The sequence below is a fragment of the Podarcis raffonei genome, chromosome 1, assembly GCF_027172205.1.
Source record: "Podarcis raffonei isolate rPodRaf1 chromosome 1, rPodRaf1.pri, whole genome shotgun sequence".
Classification (NCBI taxonomy): domain Eukaryota; kingdom Metazoa; phylum Chordata; class Lepidosauria; order Squamata; family Lacertidae; genus Podarcis; species Podarcis raffonei.
The window spans coordinates 109254509-109275299 of NC_070602.1; the positions used below are offsets into that span (position 1 = coordinate 109254509).

At 41.8% G+C, this 20791-nt stretch overlaps 1 protein-coding gene across 1 annotated transcript in view; it reads right to left on the reverse strand.

Moving 5' to 3' along the window:
• Positions 1 to 935: 935 nt before the first annotated feature.
• LOC128423520 (sodium channel protein type 2 subunit alpha-like) overlaps positions 936 to 20791 on the reverse strand; it is a 95078-nt gene continuing 75222 nt past the window's right edge. The window contains exons 18-27 of the mRNA XM_053408769.1: positions 18052 to 18169; positions 15530 to 15684; positions 14296 to 14469; positions 12840 to 12962; positions 10142 to 10414; positions 9800 to 9853; positions 8361 to 8502; positions 5527 to 5627; positions 5089 to 5359; positions 936 to 4071 (exon numbers count right to left, since the gene is read on the reverse strand). Coding sequence (XP_053264744.1) covers positions 2912 to 4071; positions 5089 to 5359; positions 5527 to 5627; positions 8361 to 8502; positions 9800 to 9853; positions 10142 to 10414; positions 12840 to 12962; positions 14296 to 14469; positions 15530 to 15684; positions 18052 to 18169 — 2571 coding nt within the window. The 3' untranslated portion in view covers positions 936 to 2911. The remainder of the gene's footprint in view (positions 4072 to 5088; positions 5360 to 5526; positions 5628 to 8360; positions 8503 to 9799; positions 9854 to 10141; positions 10415 to 12839; positions 12963 to 14295; positions 14470 to 15529; positions 15685 to 18051; positions 18170 to 20791) is intronic.

The following is a 20791-nucleotide window of genomic DNA, read 5'->3' on the forward strand; positions in this document are numbered from 1 at the left end:
TCAGGGTAAACTAACTTGCCAAATAAGCACCAGAGGGGTAGCCATGCTAGTCTACTGCAGGAAATACACGTAAGATTCTTGTGATGCCAAAAAAAATAAATAGAAATGAAATGAAACACTTTGTAAATCAGTTAATCTTTTAATGGTGGCATTATTAAACTTCGTTTTTGTTTTTGCCAAATCAATTTTTAAGAAGAATATGTAAGTTAAAGAATATATATATTTTTAAAATCTAACCAAAATGACTACTGGACAAGTATAAGCTACATGGACTGTGTAGATATTAAGTGCAGTTTTGAAAGCAAGCTTCCACCTATATTTTGTCATGATCAATCATATTATGCGTGCATGTGCCTAGTTTCTGAGATAGAAACTAGGCACGTGCATACCTAGGAAGAGCATATTCCATGCCATATTTTAGAATATGCATAGCCCTATTCAGGCATTCAAACTGAGGTGTTCAGGGGTAATGTTTTGCACCAAATAAGCCTCCTGTCCTTCTGCAGGCTCAAACACATCTTGGAACCTTGAAAAATCAGGGTCCAAAAATGTACAAGAATCTCCACCAGCATAGGAGGCTCCCCCACCGCAGACAGTTGCCTTTAAACATGAGGAGGGCAATGGGGCAATGGGGACAAAGCTAGCACACTCATTAAACCTTCCCCCTCCTCACATGTTAAATCCTTGTGATAAAGGCCTGAATAGGATGTATATGTATTCTGGGTTGATTCTGCCAATGGCACCCCTCTCTCCTTAGGGAGGAGGTGGATGGTAATTTCATATTCTGATCTACCATGTGGCTTTACCATATTTCACAGCAATTCCTGGAACCATTCTTCATCTGAAGAAGGAAAATATCACCTCAGCATTCCCTCTCTAGTATAAATGTGCATGCATGTGCACGCACACAAACCAAAATTACATCAGAATAGTAGAGGTGGAGGAAGGGAAACTGGCCCAACTAGCCTACCCCAGCCAATGGCCAACGATGCCGAGAGCCACAGTTCAACAGCATCTGGAGTGCAACAAGTTGGCGAAGGCTGGGCCAAAACCATGAGAATCTCTCAGGAGCAGCCATTGAAGTTTTCGGAATTGACCAAACTAAACGATTTTGGGAAGGGGAAGCGACAGAGGGATCCTTAGAACTACCAGGTGAAAACAGTGCCTGGTGGCTTTCGATATTACTATCTCACCTCTTTAAGGGCACTGAGCAAGTTTCAGGCAGTTTAAATAAGCCAATGGCCTTATCTGTGAGATGCACTGGTTCCTTTCAAAGCGGAGGAGCCTGGAGTCAGCAGCAGCCAGTGAAGCAGTTCAATAGACAAAATTACTGGTTAATTCTGCAGAGCAGAGCAAGGGTGAATTCCTATCCTCAGCTGTAAGTGCCAGGAAACAGCAAGCATCACAGCCAACACCATGGAAGTGGACAGCTGCAGTCTAGCAGCCCCACCAAAATCACAGAGCACATGCCTTTATGGTGTTGGCTGCAATGCCTCAAGTTTTCCCCTAGGGATTATGGGTGAGGGTTGTACCCCTGTAGCAGCTGCTGGCTCTCTTTGGAGAACCACTTCATAGGCCACTTCTGCCTGGATCGGACCTTCCTTTGCAAAGATGCTTGTGCTTCCTCTCCAGCCTGCCAAGTGTTGGCTAATGCCATTCTCAGCTACTGCTTTCCACTTGGCCTTTTCTCCTGCCTTGCATCTCCTCCTCACTGCCCCTTCTGATTCCTTGTGTTGAGGAGCTGAGCACCTGTCGGTTGTTCAGAGGAGTCGCTCTGAGCTTTTCTTTTCATGCTGGAATTTTGAATTGTTCACCCTCCTGTTTCTTTTCTCAAAATGGAGCTCTCTGGAGCAGACTAAGGTAGGCCAGATCAGGATTTGAATTTATTTCATAGAATCACAAAATTGTAGAGCTGGACTGGACCCATTAGGGTCATCTAGTTCAAGCTCCTGCACTGCAGGAATCTTTTGCCCAACGTGGGGCAAAAATAAAAAATTTTTTAGCAGTGGCCATTATTTGTTCTTGAGCCAGAATTTGGGGACTGCATGGATTGTGTGTGTGTGTGGGGGTGTAACTTTTAACTAAACTTGTCCTTTTCTACATATCTACAAAGGCAGTTTGATTTTTAAGCCCTATGCCATGTCTATGCAAGCACAGCCGATGCTTAACTTAATATCTAAACGGAATCTGGCACATACACAACGACATCCTTTAACCACGTTGACGCTTCTTCCTTTCTTCTGACTGTTCCGCCTACCTGACATGCCTCTTTAGAAAGCCATCTCTTTGCAGCAGACCCAGGGTTTTCTGCTAAATGCTTGTATTGGACCACACCCACAATGAGTAGAAGTCCAAAATATCACATCCATATCCTAAGTTATAAAGGGTGGTGTGTTGGTGGGGGGGAGGGAATGCATGTAAACAAATATATGAGAGGGAGCACCTCGCTCCTTTGCTCAACATATAATTAAACAGCGATTTGTAAACAGAAAAATGGCGGCACCAAGAGAAATTTGTCAAACAGGACACATGTGGCGACTGGGATGCACACAGTGGATACAATTACTTCAGCAGTGGTGGGTATTTTTTTTGTTATGATAGACACAATTATGGACGTGTCCTGACAGTTTGTAGCTATTTTGCACATCCATCTCCATCCGCGCCTCTTGGTTTGAAGCACAGCATTGTCCTCACAAGTCTGCTACCCTACTATTCAGCCAACAATAAGATGACGATTGCCTTATTTATGTTCAATGCTGGCCTTGGGTGCGCAAGTGTACTATGTTGGATAACTGTAGAAACAGGCAGTTTGGCATAAACTTCCAGCACAATCCCTATCAGTTATCAGTGGTAACTTCCTTATGCTGTAAACAAATTTGCTATAGACAGGATCACACGTTCACTTTCGTTTTTACTTTTTGCTCTCCTTGTCATCTTTGTCTTTTTCTTCTTTTTCTGACTTTTCTTGTTCGTATTTGTCTGGCTTTGTCACACTGTCATATGAAGGTGGTGACGTGGTGGAGCAGCTCCTCTTCCTCGTTTCCAGGGGCAAGTTCAAACTCAACTTATCAGGGTCCATTTTGTTTTTGCCTTTGTCATATATGAATGAAGGTTTACGCACCGGGTTTGAGGCACGGTACCGCCTGTAGGCTCGCTGGATGACTTTAGCGGACTCCAGCTCCAGTTTCCGCCTCAGAGTAGTTGTAATGGGTTCGTAGGAGACTTTGGAAGGGTTGGCAGCCATAAACCGATCTTCCATTTGAACACGGAGAGCATCCATTTCATCACTTTCGCCCAAGACACGTTTCGTGAAAGCAAACAAGATGTCAAGGCAGTGAATTCTGTCGCCGCTGACGATGGGAAGATCCATTGCAATAAGCTGGAGGTGGTTTGGCTTTGGTATTAAAAGAGGCGGCTCCAGAGAAGCTGCAAAATCAAAGAGTTTGCAGTACTCTATAAATTGGGTTGCATCCGGATCAAACTTTTCCCAAACCTCATAGAACATCTCAAAATCGTCTTCGCCTAAAGGCTCAGCGCTTTCTTCTGTGGCAACGCTGAAGTTCTCCAGAATGACAGCAATGTACATGTTGACGACAACCAGAAATGAGATGATAATGTAGCTGACAAAGAAGAAGATCCCAACAGAGGGATTGCCGCAGTCTCCTTTGGTTGTGCTTCCTGGGTGGACTTTTTCAGGGTCACAGTCTGGTGCATTGCTGTTGAGAATGGGAGCCAGCAAGCGATCCCAGCCCCCAGAGGTGGTGATTTGGAAGAGGCAGATCATGCTGTTGGCAAATGTTTCAAAGTTGAACATGTCATCAACCCCAACTTCCTTTTTCACATAGGCAAACTGGGACATTCCAAATATAGCATAGATGAACATGACCAGGAAAAGGAGAAGACCGATGTTAAACAAGGCAGGGAGAGACATCATCAAGGCAAAAAGCAGAGTGCGGATCCCTTTAGCACCCTTGATGAGACGCAGGATGCGACCTATCCTGGCAAGTCGGATCACTCGGAACAAGGTGGGCGACACAAAGTATTTTTCAATGAGTTTGGACAGGGAAAGACCTGTTTTAAAAAATAGGGCAAACCATTTTATAATATTACATATTAATGTAATACACAATCACATCATTTTCAATCAGGGACTGCAGTGTGAGGTGGAAATGGCAAATCACTATCCCCATGTTTTTTATTTTTACCTGGAATTGGCTTTAGTTCACATATTGTGGTTATTTTCTGACTCAACTGTCTTGTGAAAGGTCAAGGAGAGAATGCTAGGCTAGGCTGACATTGGGATGTCTACAGCTCCTGCTGTCACTGGGATAATTAATTTTCTCTGTGTATACTATGGGATGGATTCAAAAATTCTATCCTGCTCACAGGATGTCCATGCTAGATGAAGGGGGTATGGGTAATTTTGCTGAAATTCTCCCCTGTGGCCACTGAACATCTGCTCTGGAAGGGTGAGGGAACCTTCAGACCTGTAAGGCAGGGTAACTGCAGGGGAACAGACAATTTCTGCCAGTAGGAGCTCAAAGTCGCCTCCACAAGCAGAGGAAGGCCTTGTAAGCCACCTTGGAAGGTTTTATATCCTGAAAGGTGGGATTTAAATAATAGTGATTTATGAAATAATACTCCTTTTTGAAAGCTGCCTGACCTGGTGGTTATCACTGCACCTTGCAGGAACGAAGTTAATTGTTAACTGTATGAAGAAGTGTTTTTATTTTGCCCATTCTGACCCTGCTGCCAATCAATTTCATTGGGTGCCTCTGATGTGTCATGAGAGGAGTTGACATAGGTTTTTCTCCATCCACTCTTCATACCATTTCTGACCCCACTAAATTGAATCCCCTGCATCTACAAAGTCTCAAGTACTTATAAAAGACCTTTGTGTCATTTCTGATGCAATACAATGTTAAAACAATTCGCCATGCATGCTGCAATGTAGACTTTGTAGTCTCAAGTGGAGAAAAAGGGAATTAAGTGGGTACCAGCAACGTTTACAACAGTTTATGCCAAATCTCCAAAATACTTTCTTTAGCTGACCCTTTTCTTCACTTATGAGCCCCAAATATTTCTTACCTATAATAGAGATAATGACGACCACAAAATCAAATATATTCCAACCAATAGTGAAATAATAATAGCGGAGTGCAATCAATTTCAGGAGAAACTCCCCAGTGAAAAGGATGATGAAAATCACATTGATCCAGTACAAAGTGTCTTCCACAGAGGGGTCCTGGTTATCTGTTTCTACCATCATGGTGATCATATTGAGGCAGATGAGAACCATGATCCCAATGTCAAAGGCTTGCTTGGTTACGAAATCAAAAACAAAGCCTTGGAATTTATTCTGCAGAAACAAGACAGAGAGAAGTAAGACAGAAAAAGGGTGTGATGTCATTTCATGGGCAAGGGAAAGCTGTTTTTCTCGGTGAACTTGCTTTTTAAACTTCAATGAAAGCTTTTGTCTGATTATTGCAATTTTTGTTTTTTAAAAAAGATACAAGACATTCTTACTGCTGGCCTGGGTATGGGTTTCTGCGGTTTCTTGGACCCCAGCTTTTTCATTGCATTGTAATATTTCTTCTGTTCTTCTGTCAGAAAAATGTCTTGTCCTCCTAAGTAAAGGAATTAAAAAAAACCACTGGTTATAACCATAACTTTAGACTCATAAGTACACACTTGGCCACTGTACTCCATGCGTTGATAACCTTGAGGCTGGATTACTGCAATGTGCTCTATGTGGGGCTGCTCTGGAAGCTCCAGCAGGTGAAAACTGCTGATGGGAGCAGATGCCAGACAGCCTGTGACACATCTGCTAAAACATCTGTACTGACTGCCCATGTGCTCATGGGCCAGCTTCAAGTTTCAAGGTTCTTGCATTAATACACAAAACCCTGAACAACTTGGATCCAGGATACCTTAAGGACCTTGAGCCCTAATATCCCAGCTTGATCACAGAGATCATCTGCAGGAGTGCTGCCTGTTGTACCTCATCTTGCAGAGGCCCAACTGGCTTCAAACAGAAACCAGGAATTTAGTGTAGCTATGGAACACTCTTTCATCAGTGATATGGCAGCCCCTTCACTTTTGACTTTTGTGCATTTCTTGAAGACTTTTTTATGTTGGTAGGCCTTTGCACCTGTTTAAATTGATTAGCTGGTCACTTTAATGATTATTTGACTTTTTAAAATAGTGCTTTATGTTTAATTGTTGTACACCACACTGATATTTTATGACGCAGCGACACAAAAACATTTTTAATACATATATAAATGGGTAAACCCCATTTATTTCAAGTAGATGGGCAAGCACATTACTTCTTCATGGATATATTTTAACCACAAAACTTTGGGATTCACCTAACAAGCCCTGTGTGGAAACTCTGTGTAAGGACTTCTGCTTGCACTATGGGGTTTCCGCCCCTCTCCCTGTGCCCCTCAAATTGGCTCTGGAGTGCCTAAGAACTCCCAGAATGGACTATGGGAGGAAAGGGGGATGCATCATTCTGTCTCAAAAGCTGATATGCTCATGTAGATGGAACATCGGCATTTAATTCCATCCACAAAGATGGAACATTCACCTGCCCAGTCTACCAGTGTAGGCATTATTTTGCATTCATGTAGGGTTTGTTTTAAAGAGGAAAATGAAAATATTTGATGCGGATCATTATTTGATGAATACCCTTTGTTCCCTAAGTGATGGAATATCCTCGAAAGAAGCCGTTTACTGGCTTCAGTTAACTCCTTCTTGAATTGAATTACTTCTGGTACTTGCTTAGTGGTGGTTTTTGGTACATACGCTTTACATTTCAATTTAATTTATTTTCATCATCCATAGGTCACTGCAAATTGTATTAGAGGATACTGACAGCTTGCATACAGTGCAGAATGTTGATTTAATTGCACTGCTGTTGTATCAGTTGACCTCCAGCAGAAGGAATAGTAATTCTATCAACAGTTTGGATTGGATCAAAAGATTCCCTCTTCCTGAGATGGAAGCAGCTTCCTTAGAAGGAAAGAGTTCCTGTCAGAGAAAAACTCGTTCCAATGAAATTCCTTCTATTCAAGAAATGGAATCCCAAAAAAATATAGTGGTGGTTTATGGGAGGGAAGGACTGAATGGAGAACAACGAGATCCATTAAAAATCATACATATCCGTAACTAACTAATCAACTTCAGAGCCATGATGCTCTGATGTACACTTGGAGTTCCTATCCCTTCTCCCCATACATACCAGAATATGAAACTCTTGGCCCATTTGGGGGCAAAGGGCTTGAGTAAGTTGTGGCACCTCAGCTCCAGGTATTCCTGGATGAGGAAACTTATCTACAGCCAAGTCAATCAAGCTTCAGGTATGGTTATGAAATGGAGACTGCTTTGGTCACCTGGATGGATGATCTATGTAGGACCATGGGGAGTGTGTTCCTGTTGGTTCTGCTGGTCCTGTCTATGACTTTTGATACCACCAGTCATGCTATCCTTCTAGACCTTATGGTGGGAATAGAAGACAGTTTTACAGTGATTCTGGACCTTCTTGGAGGGGCAGTTTCAGAAGGAGGTGCTAGGGGACTCCTGTTTGATACCTTGGCCTTTGGTCTATGGTGTCTCTCAGGGTTCCATCTTCTTCCCCCATCTTTCTACACAAAACCACAGGGGGAGGATGTCTGGGTTTTGAGATCACCAATATGCTGATGACACCCAACTCTATCTCTCTTTTTCCTTCCAAATTCAAGTAACCTGGTCAAGTTCTAAAGCAGTGTTTGTTGCTGCTAATGGACAACGTGAGGTGCACTCAGGCACTCCATTTGCCTTATGGCTTACACTCGTTTATCCATTTGTAAGAGATGCTGGAAAAGGACAAATGTCTCATTGCAAACTTGCCAATCAGGTTTTACACTGTAACAAAAAGTTCAGCTGACCATTCAGAAAACTGAATATTGGTGTAAATTAAGTAACACACCAGTCGTACTGTATAAGCACCTCCAAATGCTATGGCAGTAAGAAAACATAGTGCTGATTCTGGAATGGTACGCAACTATGACATTCTGAATGCAGTGGTACCTCGGGTTAAGTACTTAATTCATTCCGGAGGTCCCTTCTTAACCTGAAACTGTTCTTAACCTGAAGCACCACTTTAGCTAATGGGGTCTCTGCTGCTGCCGCGCCGCCGGAGCACGATTTCTGTTCTCATCCTGAAGCAAAGTTCTTAACCCGAGGTACTATTTCTGGGTTAGCGGAGTCTGTAACCTGAAGTGTCTGTAATCAGAAGCGTATGTAACCCGAGGTACCACTGTATTTTCTGTGAGACACAGCTCACTGTGTGAAGTAGAAATGAATAATCTGGACACTTATCTTCTTTTTTTGCTGGTTGAAATTATCAATGATGACACCAATGAAAAGATTCAAGGTGAAGAATGAACCAAAAATGATGAAGATGACGAAGTAAAGATACATGTACAGGTTGGCCTCATATCTGGGCTGTTTATCCAACTATAATGCAAGGAAACATAAAAATAGATCAGTACCCAATGGGCTGCATAGATTATCTGCTAAAAACATGTAGGTGCTTGCTTAAACACCAATACCAAGGAAATAAGAATAAGCATATAGATGCCTGTAGAAAATACATAAGGCCAGTTCACAAAACTAGGGCATATTTAAACAAAACCCAATGTTCCCTCATAGATGCTGAAAAATGTTCTACAGAATGGCCTTGGTCTTGCAATTGCTTCCTGAGAACCACAGTTGGGATTAGTTTATTCACATGTTTTGTTGGCAATTTAAACTAGGGATACATTTGTTTCTAAGAGTTAATGGTACAGTAGGACTTGAATCCCTGACATCTCCTGGTAGGGCTGGAAAAGACCCCAGTCTAAAATATTGAAGGGTTGCTTCCAATACTGATCCAGATGAACTAATGGTCTTCTGGTACTTTGCAGCCTCTTATGTTCCCAGGTCTGGGCCTCTAGTGCATGAGTGCTTGCTCCCACTCTCCCTTAGCTGTCACTAAGGAGAGGCAGGGGGGAAGAGAATAGAAACAAGGACGTAAGTGAGGGAGAAAATAAAAGGGAAAGTAAGGTCAAACAGGAGGCAGAGCTGCTCAAATCACTTTCCTAACCAACAGACTTAAGGTAAAGGGTTAATTTGTGGGTGGACTGGCAATTAATGAGAGCGGGGTGGGAACTAACACTGTAAACGTAGTAAGAAAGACATAAGACTAGCTTGGGATGAAAATGGCCACAATTTTATTGACAGCAGATGTAAACTGGATTTAGCATTGGCATTGAGTCTGTGTCCCGTAACAGCAAACCCGATTGCTGGCTGATATCACCATTAGGCTTAATCCTGGTGAAAGAATTTATGCAGATCTAATGGAGAAATCCCACCAAGATGCCATTTAGGGATGTCCTATGGCATGTTGGCCCCCATCTGAGCTATCGGACAGAACCCAAACCTTGGACCCCTTTAGTAGGGTACCCTGAACTGTTCCCAGATTTGGGACTAACCAAGTTAAAAAACAGACTTAAGAGTAAAAGGTTAACTTCATGCTCTTTGGTCCATAGGAAAGCAATTTCCACTTCCAGAATATTCCCCTACTTGCCAAGTACCAAATCTTAGACAAGATGCGCAATTTTGGGGGGGATGGTGTTTTTTAAAAACAAATTGGAAAGACAAGACTGTTTTCATTGTTAAGAGAATAAATATGATAGTAAGCGCTTTAAAACACCCACCCACACATAATCAGCATCTGAGAAAGAAAAAGAGAGGGATACCATCATGTACTTACACCTGTGGAATCCACAGCAGCATACATTATCTCCATCCATCCTTTAAAGGTGGCCTATAAAGAGGAGATATGTTAAAAGCTATCCACGATCTAAGTTCTAATAGCTGAGAATATTGTGCAAATTTTCCAAAGCAGAGCTTAAAACACTTGCATATACAGGTGACCATTTTAGCACACATGCACAGCTGTAGGCGGAAACTGGGAAAGATTGCCTCCCCCTCCCTTCATAGCAGGCATCCTTCGATGAGCGCAAGGACACCAATGGGATTCCACCCGACAAAACTGACATCCAACCTACTGCCAATGAAAGTTATTACCGGTATCTAATGGGGGATTACTTACAACCTGAAGTAGAGAAAGGTATCCGGCTCCCACATTATCATAGTTTACTTTAACGTTTGTCCATCTGGATACATTTGGCATACTTTCACAAACTGATTTATTCGCAACTATTTCATGTGAAATCATCTTCTGATCTGTATTATTCATGCAAAAGTAGAACGTGCCAGCAAACATATTGACGCCCATGATGCTGAAAATTAGCCAGAATATAAGACAAACGAGAAGCACGTTCATGATGGAAGGTATGGCTCCTACCAGAGCATTCACAACCACCTAGACAAAACGACAAGAGAAGTGAACAGAAGTTATTGAAACGACTGCAAATGATTTGATGTTGGGAAAAGTATTTAGGTAGCTTCTGATGCTGGTGTTAGATTTTATCAGATACTTAATGGTAAATTCCAATTAAATCCCAGTCAACTGGCTGAAGCATTTTAATCAACTGATCCGTTTGATTAACATAAATCTGCATTTAAATAAAAACCACAGTTCTGGGGGAAAGTTTCTAAACCATTAGCAAGCCATTACCATCATGGCTGTTAAGAGGCCATGTCTGTCGCTGTCCTGGGGGCTCTTAGCAACTCCAGCGAAAGCAGTGGGCTCCTGCCTTATGCCTTATTATGTTTCACCCTACCCAGTGATAAGGTCTTATGCCTTAGTCTTGTTAGTTAGGATGATGTGGTCTTATTGCACAAATCATGCTTTAATGTGCTTTATGCAGGCTAGTTCTGTGCATTATGCTCAGAAGCAGGCTACCTATCTGCATTTCATGCTTTATTCTTGCTTTACATGTATAAAACTTGCAGTCTTTATCCAAAGCATGTTTATTGCCACTGAATCCACCCAGAACAGCTGCCCTTGGCAAACCCCTCCCCGCACCTCTTTCCCCCAAGGCATAATCCCTTTTCTAAGATGGAATGAGTCATCTTCTGGCTCTGTGACGATACACACGTCACAGAAGACCACGTCTTTCTAAGACGATATTGTCACTTTGCGTTTAAAAATATTTTTTAAAGGAAGATTGTTGTTGCTGCCCTAATAATTATTTAAGTCTAATATAAAAGGTAATGTGAATATTGCGTGTTCAAATAACTATCTAAATAAATATATTCCTCTAGAAAAAATGAGGAAGGGAAAGTGGGATCCTATTATGTGCTTAATAATGTATTCGAGAACAAATGAGAACAGAAGGCTGTGAATATAACAGGAGAGCTAATCTCTTACAGGCGGAGATATAAGCTTATTGCAGAGTGGGTGGGAAGGGATGATATTCACTTGGGTTATAACCAAAAGAAGGAGATTGGGTAAGAGGCTATTGTCTGGGACACCTGTATGGGGGGGGGGGCAGCTAGAATGCAAGTGCAGAAAAACTCCTGGTGAATATGACTGAAGATATGTATGTGCTTGTTATCGAGCCTACTCAGTGGTGGTGAAGGCACCAAAGAAGAAGAAGAAGAGTTTGGATTTGATATCCCGCTTTATCACTACCCGAAGGAGTCTCAAAGCGGCTAACATTCTCCTTTCCCTTCCTCCCCGACAACAAACACTCTGTGAGGTGAGTGAGCTGAGACACTTCAAAGAAGTGTGACTAGCCCAAGGTCACCCAGTAGCTGCAAGTAGAGGAGCGGAGACATGAACCCGCTTCCCCAGATTACGAGTCTACTGCTCTTAACACCACACTGGCTGAATTCGTTGCCTCCAGTGCATCCTCTATATACCATGTAGTTCAGTTTTATTGCATGGAGCAAGTTCTCTTGCATACTGGCCCAAAGGAGGTTGTGGCCTGCTGTGATTTGCTTGCAATCTGCTTGGACCTTGACTCCACTGTTGTAGCAGGTCAATCTCAAGGGGTGTCCAGAATGCTGTGTCGTTCAGTTTTGTTGAATGAGTTTCATTACCACAGCCTGCGTATGTTGGCAGGGTTCCTGGGTGGGTGCAGGTGACTATTTGCATTCTTTGACCCTTGACCCTCATGGCTGGTGATGGAAGGAGAAGGCAGCTTATCAATGCCTCACTCCAAGAGGGAATGGTATTGGGCTGCCTGGAAGAGGCAGCAGTAAGACCACTCCTTCAGAAATTCTCCCTGGAGCTCAAAGATCTGAACAACTATAGAATGATTGCAAATGCCCCCTTTCTGGGAAAGATTCTTAAGTGGGTGGTCTCTGACCAGCTCTAGTCAATTTTGGGTGGGACTGGTTTTCAGTTAGTGTTTTGGTACTGAGACCGCCCCACTCATTCACAAAGCCTACTGGGGGAATTTCTTCTCTCAGTCTAAGCTCCTTGGCAGGGCTGCTGGGATGATAAACAGAAGGGAGAACCATGTACGCAGTCCTGAGGTCCTTGGAAAAGGATGGGATAAAAGTGAATCATAGTAACAACAATTTTCCGTGTGGATGCCACACACACAAAACGTTCTCCCCAAGTCAAGTTATGCTCGCCTTGGATGTAATGTTTACTATAATTAAATGTCTATACCACTCTTTATCAAAAGACCACAAAGTGGCTCACAACACATCCCACTGACTCCTTTTGGGGCATTATGGTTATCCTCAACCCTCCATCCCTGGTTGAAAGCAATGTTCCTGCTAGCAACTGCAAACTAAAACAGCACTGATACCCTTACATTAAGAAACAGAGATACCGCTTGCTGTTTCTGACCACGAGTCCCTCAATTGTTATTTAATGTTGTCTTGCTCACCCTCATTCCTTCAAATCGCGATAATGCTCTCAGAGGTCTCAAGGCTCTCAGTGTCCGAAGCGATTTAATGGGACCAAGTTCGGAAAAGTTCAAGGCATTGGCTATTAGACTCACTATAGAAACCTATTCAGAAACGACAACAGTTACAGAATTATTGAAAAAGTATAAATTATATCTTTTTAACAACAACAAACAGAATACAAATATTAGCTCGATTACAAACTTAAACCAGAGGGGGAACCTGCATTACGCCAAGTAAACAGAGATGAATGTTCCTTCCTTCCTCCCCAGGAACAGCTCGCCTGGTGGGATGGAGTCACAACAATAGCCTGCCAACAGCGGCAATACCTCCACAGACTAAGAGGGGGTCAGATGAGGTGGTTGCAAGGTTAGGGCTGTGTGGACGCACTGGCAGAACCATCACATTGCCATCGCTAGCTTGCCCACACAAGTGCTCTCTGTGCTCTCTGTCTCCTTGTCCCTTCCTTTCCCATTAAGTGGCAGCAAAATTGCTGATGGGAGGCTGTTGTTGCAGCCACTGCTGGGCAAGCTATTTCTGTTTCCACCTACCTACCTACCCACATGTATATCCTGCCTTTTTTTCCAGGGCGAACTTAGGGCAGTGAAATGGGTTTCCCAGGTTGTCTTTGAGGAGACCTAGGTCTGCTTAGTAAGGTTCCTGCCCTTAGATACGGTGCCCTCAGATATGGTGCTTTTCAAAATTCACTCCATATGGGTCTTGCACCATCGCAGGACAGTGTTCTAGCAACTGATGCACCTAAAGTCTGAATTATCTTACTGTTATTCACCTCCCTGAATTACCCACCTATACTGTAAATGACAAACAATTCAGTAATGGGTACAGAATGAGCCCCACTACTAACCACAAGACCACCAATCTGCATCCAGGCATGCTGGAGGCCAGGTTCCTGACTATCCCAGTAGCCAAACATAGCACAGAATCAAGCTTACGTGAGATATAGAAGGAGAAGTTTATGAACACATCAAGTCACATGGCACAGCACTACAACGCTGCCACATCCCCACATCTAGGCAGTCATGAGTACACAAGAACACATGGGAAGAGAAATTGATAACTGTGGGTAACACTGTAGAAAGGGCACTGAGCACAAACAGAGGGCAGTGTTGCAGCCCAGTTCATGAGAGACCTGAACAAATCCCTATATCTACAGAACACACCTGAATAAAAAGCAAGGGACTTCTATTACCAGTTTCTTCCCATAGGTACTATGTGTTAGGTCGCTGAAGCAAACACCCACTAGGTAAGAGACCTAAACTGTTGAAGGTGACTGGGAGTACAAGAATGCATCATGCTCTGACTGCGATGCGTAACTGAGCCAAAATAGCCCACTTTAAATATTATGATGCATTATGATGAAAGCATGGCTCACCAACAATTCAATGTACAAAGCTGCTAGGCAAAGGAAGTACTTACATCAACTATCAGGAAATCGAGCCAGCACCAGGCATTTGTGAAATAGGCTTGAAACCCATAAGCTACCCACTTCAGAAGCATTTCCAAAATGAAGATGTATGTGAAGATCTTATCTGCATATTCAAGTACGATCTTGATAGTCTTGCGCTGTTCTATATATATATCTTCAAAAGCCTATGAAGGAAAACGCTACTACAAATAAGGTCATATTGGCTGGGGGTGGGGCGCGGAGAGACAAAATGTCACTCATTCCGCTGTGCCTGATATTTTTAAAGGCTATGCTTTATATTTATGTACATCTCAATTACGTTTTGGACACTTGTGACTTGCTATTCCATTGGAAGATTTTCTAACATTTGCTTGAAATGCAGAATCTACACATTATCAAAACACGTACCTCAACCAAATTGGTTTGACAAGTTATAAGACATCTAGAGGCTACCAACACTCCTTAAAATACTCTTTTAAAGAAGTTTCTGCTATTTTATTTAACTGATTTCAACATAGCCTCTCAAGAATAAAATTCTTCCCAATACATCAAAATGCACCAAACAATATAAAAAAAAAATCAAAATGAAATGTAATTCTGTTTCATTAAAACTAGCAACCCAACACCCAAAATACGGCATAATGCAGTATAATTCATGGGAAGGAATTAGGAGTTTATCCAAAAAAGGCTTGAAAACTAAAGCAGGAATGTAGAACCTATAGCCCTCCAGATGTTGTTGGACTCCCAGCTCTCATCAGTCCCACACAGCATGACCAAAGGTCAGGCATGATGGAAGTTGTAGTCCATCTAGAGCAGTGGTTCTCAACCTGTGGGTCCCCAGATGTTGTTGGACTACAACTCCCATCATCCCTGAGCTCTGGCCTTGCTAGCTAGGGCTGATGGGAGTTGTAGTTCAACAACATCTGGGGACCCACAGGTTGAGAAAGGCTGGTCTAGAGGGACACATTCCCACAACTTGTTTTAAGTGAGAAGGTCAGGATTAGGAAATGAAACTAAAATGGTAGCATGGTAAGGGACAAACCCAGCTGTGACTTTAAGAGAATCTTAACGAATAGCTACTTGGATTTCAAAGGGAGAAATATATGTAAAAAAAGTCATATAACTAGAAGGGAATAGAAGACCACCCCAAAATAAATTCATTTGGGTACAAATTGGGACAATTCCTCCCATCCCAATTAATTAATATACTCCGTTCTACAACATAATGATCTATATTCCACTTACCAAAGCACCACTGCTGAGAATGATCATGAAGACAATGAAGGTTTCAAACCAGTTGTGTTCCACTATCTTATAGCAGGTTTTGCGAAGGTTCCACCATAATTTGCCCTTTCCAGATTCTATGCTGACCTGACAGCATTTGAATCTCCGTACACAGCCTGGAATCAGAATATTTGGTGGATGAAATGATCAAAGTAAAATAAAATGAAGTAAAATATTTAGGCAAACTCCAGGATATGGATTGGGCCCTGAGCTGCCCTTCTGCAAATGGAAGGAAATCCTCATAGATCTTCATTTCTCCCTACAGCCTCACGTGCCACCTCCCACAGTTTCCCAAAAGGCACCCCAACTCTCTAGAAGAGACTTCTGTTAGCCACAAGGGTGTGACCCCCCCACCCCACCGCCTTTCCATTCATAGTTCTGCTCATAGTTCTCTGGATCCAGCCTCATGAGTTTCTCATGTCCTGAAGCCATTGTTGTAAATGAACAATACTGAAATATGCAATCGAAGGTATGTTTATGGAAACAAAATGTTCTGTGGTGCTGTAGAAACTAATGTATGAATTTGATGGAGGCTATAAAATCAACCACCAACACAGGTCTTTGAGGTGTTAAGACACAAACTATTAGTTTCTGCTCTTTTGTCTTTACTGTTGCCAGATTCATTTATCTAATTAAACATTATACAACAGTATTTCTAAATTCATTGTGCACAATGATGGTGATTATTAATGTAGCATCATCAATGTGTATGGCATTATGTATTTTATGTGTATTATGGAATAACAAACATAATAAGTTCAGTTTCTTGCTCTGAGAAACTGATTTCATATATGTTCAGAGATACATTATCAGGGAATTACATCTTCTTTCTCCTCTGTTGCATTAAAATGTGATTCTCTTATTTCACTCTTGCAAATATGACTGTTGTGGGGAATGTGTTTCCACAAGTATAATGAGTACAGTGTTAAAGTTATGATGTAATCAGAAAAACATGATTTTCTGCTATATGAACGAAATAACGCTAGAACTACTGCTAGAACTCTTTCATAATGAATATTTGCTTCCGCTTTTAAGCAAACCTTAGTTTCTAGTGCAACAAAAGCAGGGAGCTGTGGTTTGCTTTAACTCTAGGCAGCAGGGGAAAGTCAGCATCAAACTGTGGCTTCAGATTGACTTTTTTCTAACTAGTCTTAATACAAACCACAGTTTCTGAGTTCCAGCATAATGGGAGTCATGTTTTGTTTAAGAGCTTCTGGCCTCCTTGCAGACGGGAAAGATGTGGGAAGGAGGAGTCTGCAAGCCTGAGGCTCTCCATGGTTCATTCTCATAGTGGGAAACCATGGTTTCTGACCTTATTGGATCACTCATAATGTCCAGTGTTATGTGACAGCATGCATTATTCCCCTCACATTATTGTTACTACTACCTCTGAAAGTCAGTCTAAATTTGCATCTATACATATAAAATGGCATATGCAATTTTATTTATTTTTTGCTAATTTGTCACCAGAGGTCTGTACCTAGCAACGCTCCAGCTTAATACCTCTTTTTAAGGAAACCTTTGGTACTGTTTCTACTTTCTCTTTTCTCAGACAAAGAAACAGAGTACCCCCAGGACTCTCTACCATTCTGCTTAATGACAGGACGAAAATGGATCAATGGAAAGGATCTTCCTATGGAGTCTGGAAGCAGGAAACAATTTGCTAACTGCATCCTGAAGAGTAGGAAATCCTCTGGGACAAAGTCAGCAAACTTATTCTAGACTCCAATTTCAAAGGGATGGGGTTTTTTTCCAACTGACAATCTGGAGCAATGCACAGACTTGACGTCCTTCCTCAAGGAACAGGCCAACATATTGATTCCCAACTCCAAAAGGAGAAACGTCACTGTAACAGATTGATAGTCTGCCATTAATCTGATATGTTTCACCACAAATGCTCATTTAAAGAAATGACTTAAAAGAGGAAAAAATCCTCCTGGCAATATATGGATCGGATAGCTGTTAGCCAATTTTATGATTTATGGAAAGCCCAGAACAATTGTGCAGGGTTGGGGAAGAGGTGAAGTTTCAATCCTGCAGGAAAAATTGTTGCCCTGATGGAACCTTAGCCGTAGCGCTATGCTGAATACAACCCAGATGCATATTGCTGGTGCCAGACATTCTGCCATCCCTACATTTGTTTGCTAAACTGACTCACACAACGTAAATTTAAAACAGCTTCATTACTCTAAGTAGCAACTGCGTTTAAAATAGCATTTCCTCAAGGAAAAATCCCAGTGGGAATAGCTATGTTAAGTCTGTTGTAGCAAAAGAAACAGAGAGATCTGTGGCACCAATAAGACCAGCACATTTATTGTGTCATAAGCTTCCATGAGCCACAACCCACTTTGTCATAAGCATAAAGTCATTTGGCTGAACATCTCCCCCCTGCTTCCTCACATACTCACAGGATACAGCAATTCCCAAATACATATTTTTGTCCTGCATGCAATCCCCACTGTTAGGTTTGCTGCCCTTGATACCTTCTGTAAAGCAAGCCTTTGGTTGTGATGGGTCTTCTGCTGCATCTTCCGCTTCCTCCTCTCCCAGGGGAGCGACATCAATTGTGCTGCCTTCAGTGGTGCTGGAAATACTTAATTTCTGTAAGCAAGATCACACAATGCATTTTTTAAAAAAGCAGTATGTATTGTATTCTGAGCTGAGGTTAATGTGACTGGGCACGCATGGGAGTATGTTCACACATCTCAAATCAGATTTCCAGAAAAGCAAAGCTGTGTTCACAAAAGCCTACTTCAGATTACGGGACCTTTACATGCCAGCCCATCTGTATGTCCACTCCACCTCCCAGCTTCCTGTGTTGAGTGGGAATGTTAATGTTAACGTTCCGAGAAGCCTCCCTGTGACTGGGAACCCTGATAATACAGGAGTTCCAATAGCAGAGGCTTCCAAATGCACACAACCAAATGAACTTAGACATGCCCCCTGTTCCCTTCAGACTTTCCTGATCAGCATGGGAAGTCAGGGATGCAGCCAGTGTTTGGGGGCAGTGGAGGTGGGGACAGAGCACACAGCCATACTCTGCAACCACCGGGTGGAAATTGCAACACCTGAATACGGTTCAAGTGCCTTAGAACATCTAAACATACCCATATGCAGCTGTGCATTGTTACTTACCAAAGGAAATTTCAAATGCTTTTTGGGCAATGATGGTAAGAATATCCCCCCCCCAAAAAAATCTGGTGTCAATCTGTATAATTTATCAATAAATGTATAGAGGGTGCAATTTTTTCCTGCTGCTCTTAAAATTGTTCTTTTCAAAAAAGAACAATTTTGTCATAGTAGTTCTGACTTAACTGACATTAGTTGATCAGCAGAAAAAAAATACTGCTAAACAGCTTTATCTATCAATATTATTTATAATGCTAAATTCAAGCTTGCACCACAGGCAGAAAACCCTCCCCCCCCAAAAGAAGTTGAAATCAGCAGCAAGACCCAAATTGCTCTCAATTTGGACGTGAATGATTAATTCCCCGCCACCCCCACAAAGACTGAGCTTTATCTAGGGGTGGCTCTATGCAGGCAGAAAGCACTTGTGCAAGGCATGGCAACCAATTTTTGACTATCTTCCCTATCCATTCCCTCTTTCCCTGAAAAACAGCTCCTGGTGGGTGAGGGACCCTCCAGAACAATATTGGATATGGTGCAGTAAACTGGAGTTCACCAGACAACAGATAATCACAGAATACCATTTCACCCCCAAACTACTTTTTTTTTTTAAAAAAAAGGAAATGTCAACAATGAAAGAAACATATTTATTTCATTCCCACAGCCTTTATTTTGCATTCTCTCTTGCAAGTGCATAGATGTGTTGGTTTCTATGCATTTTTAAACTCTTTGTTACTCTGGTACTCAGACCAACTCTTAGATGTATTCAGAGAATTATCGATTCAGGTGCTAGAGAACTCTCATCTTAGGTTGTGACTGCAATTGGTTTGGCATCCTTCGAACCTGACCATCGAGATCAAATATGCAGTGGAATTTAAGGCAGGGCCAATATAAACAGCATGACCCACGATAGGTCTGAGTAGCAAAATTAACCAAAGTAGTTGTGATTATGGCATTCTCTGGCCTGATACAATGTTATTACCATACAGTATATAACATCAGAAATGGCACCAACAGCTGGATGAATGTGGGGAATGATAAAAGCACAGTTAAAACAAAACAGGGTGATTCTAATCACAGTTATTGCATTCTGACTTACATGATTCAGGGATGATGTACACCTTTCTGTGATTTTCAAACTTTTATTCCAATTATTTAAAAACTTATTTAAGATGTTTAAAGGTACTGTTCCTAATCATTTTTTAGAAAAGCAAATATTTTCCTGAAAGTGATAATCCTATTGACAATCTAGATATTTATCCTGAATATGGTGTTAAGTACGGTGCTGCCATGGACCCGATGGGTGTGTATAACCAACCATGTAAATAATTACTCAGAGATGAACCAGTCACAAGCACACTCCAGCCCCCGCCCATATGAATATATTGCCAATTCTCCTTCCATCAAAGCTAATCATTGGGAAAGTAATTGTCACAAAAATAATTTGTGGTTTTTCATTCTCATGAAGGTATCCTGATCAATGTAGCCTAAGTCCATCAAACTCAAGTGGAGGAAGGTCATCGTTTTGGGAGCTGCTTGGAAAAATGGATGGAACAGAACCTCTGTAGGTCCAATTCACTTTAAAACTTATGTCAAATGAAAGGTGAAAAAATACTTATTGACTGTACCTACAAATGCTAGATTGGATTTTTCTGTTTTAGTTTCAATCTGCTGCAGATAGCATAGGGTTGCCATAGTTCAAAAAGTGAAAATCCGGACACAAAAGCTATTTTTCAGGAAATTCGGCATTTCAGCGATTTGCACCCAGACACTGCTTTCGATTGGCATATTCCAGCTATGTCCGGAAAATTCCAGGCATATGTCAACCCTCAGATAGCAGAAAGATTTACGAGCACAAATTATCCCTGTGATAGACTTTCATGTTATTTGCTACTCAGGTATTTTATGAGGACAGTTAGATTGCTGTTCATTCCAGATGAACAAGCAACTGGTAAACTGCAAAACACTTGTATCCCTGCCTGTAAAGTGAAATTATGAATGATCTACCTCACAAGGCTGTTTTGTAAATTTTGTGAAGGTCTTTATACACAAGAAGCATTATAAAAAATACAAAAGCAGCAATTAATACTCTTCTAA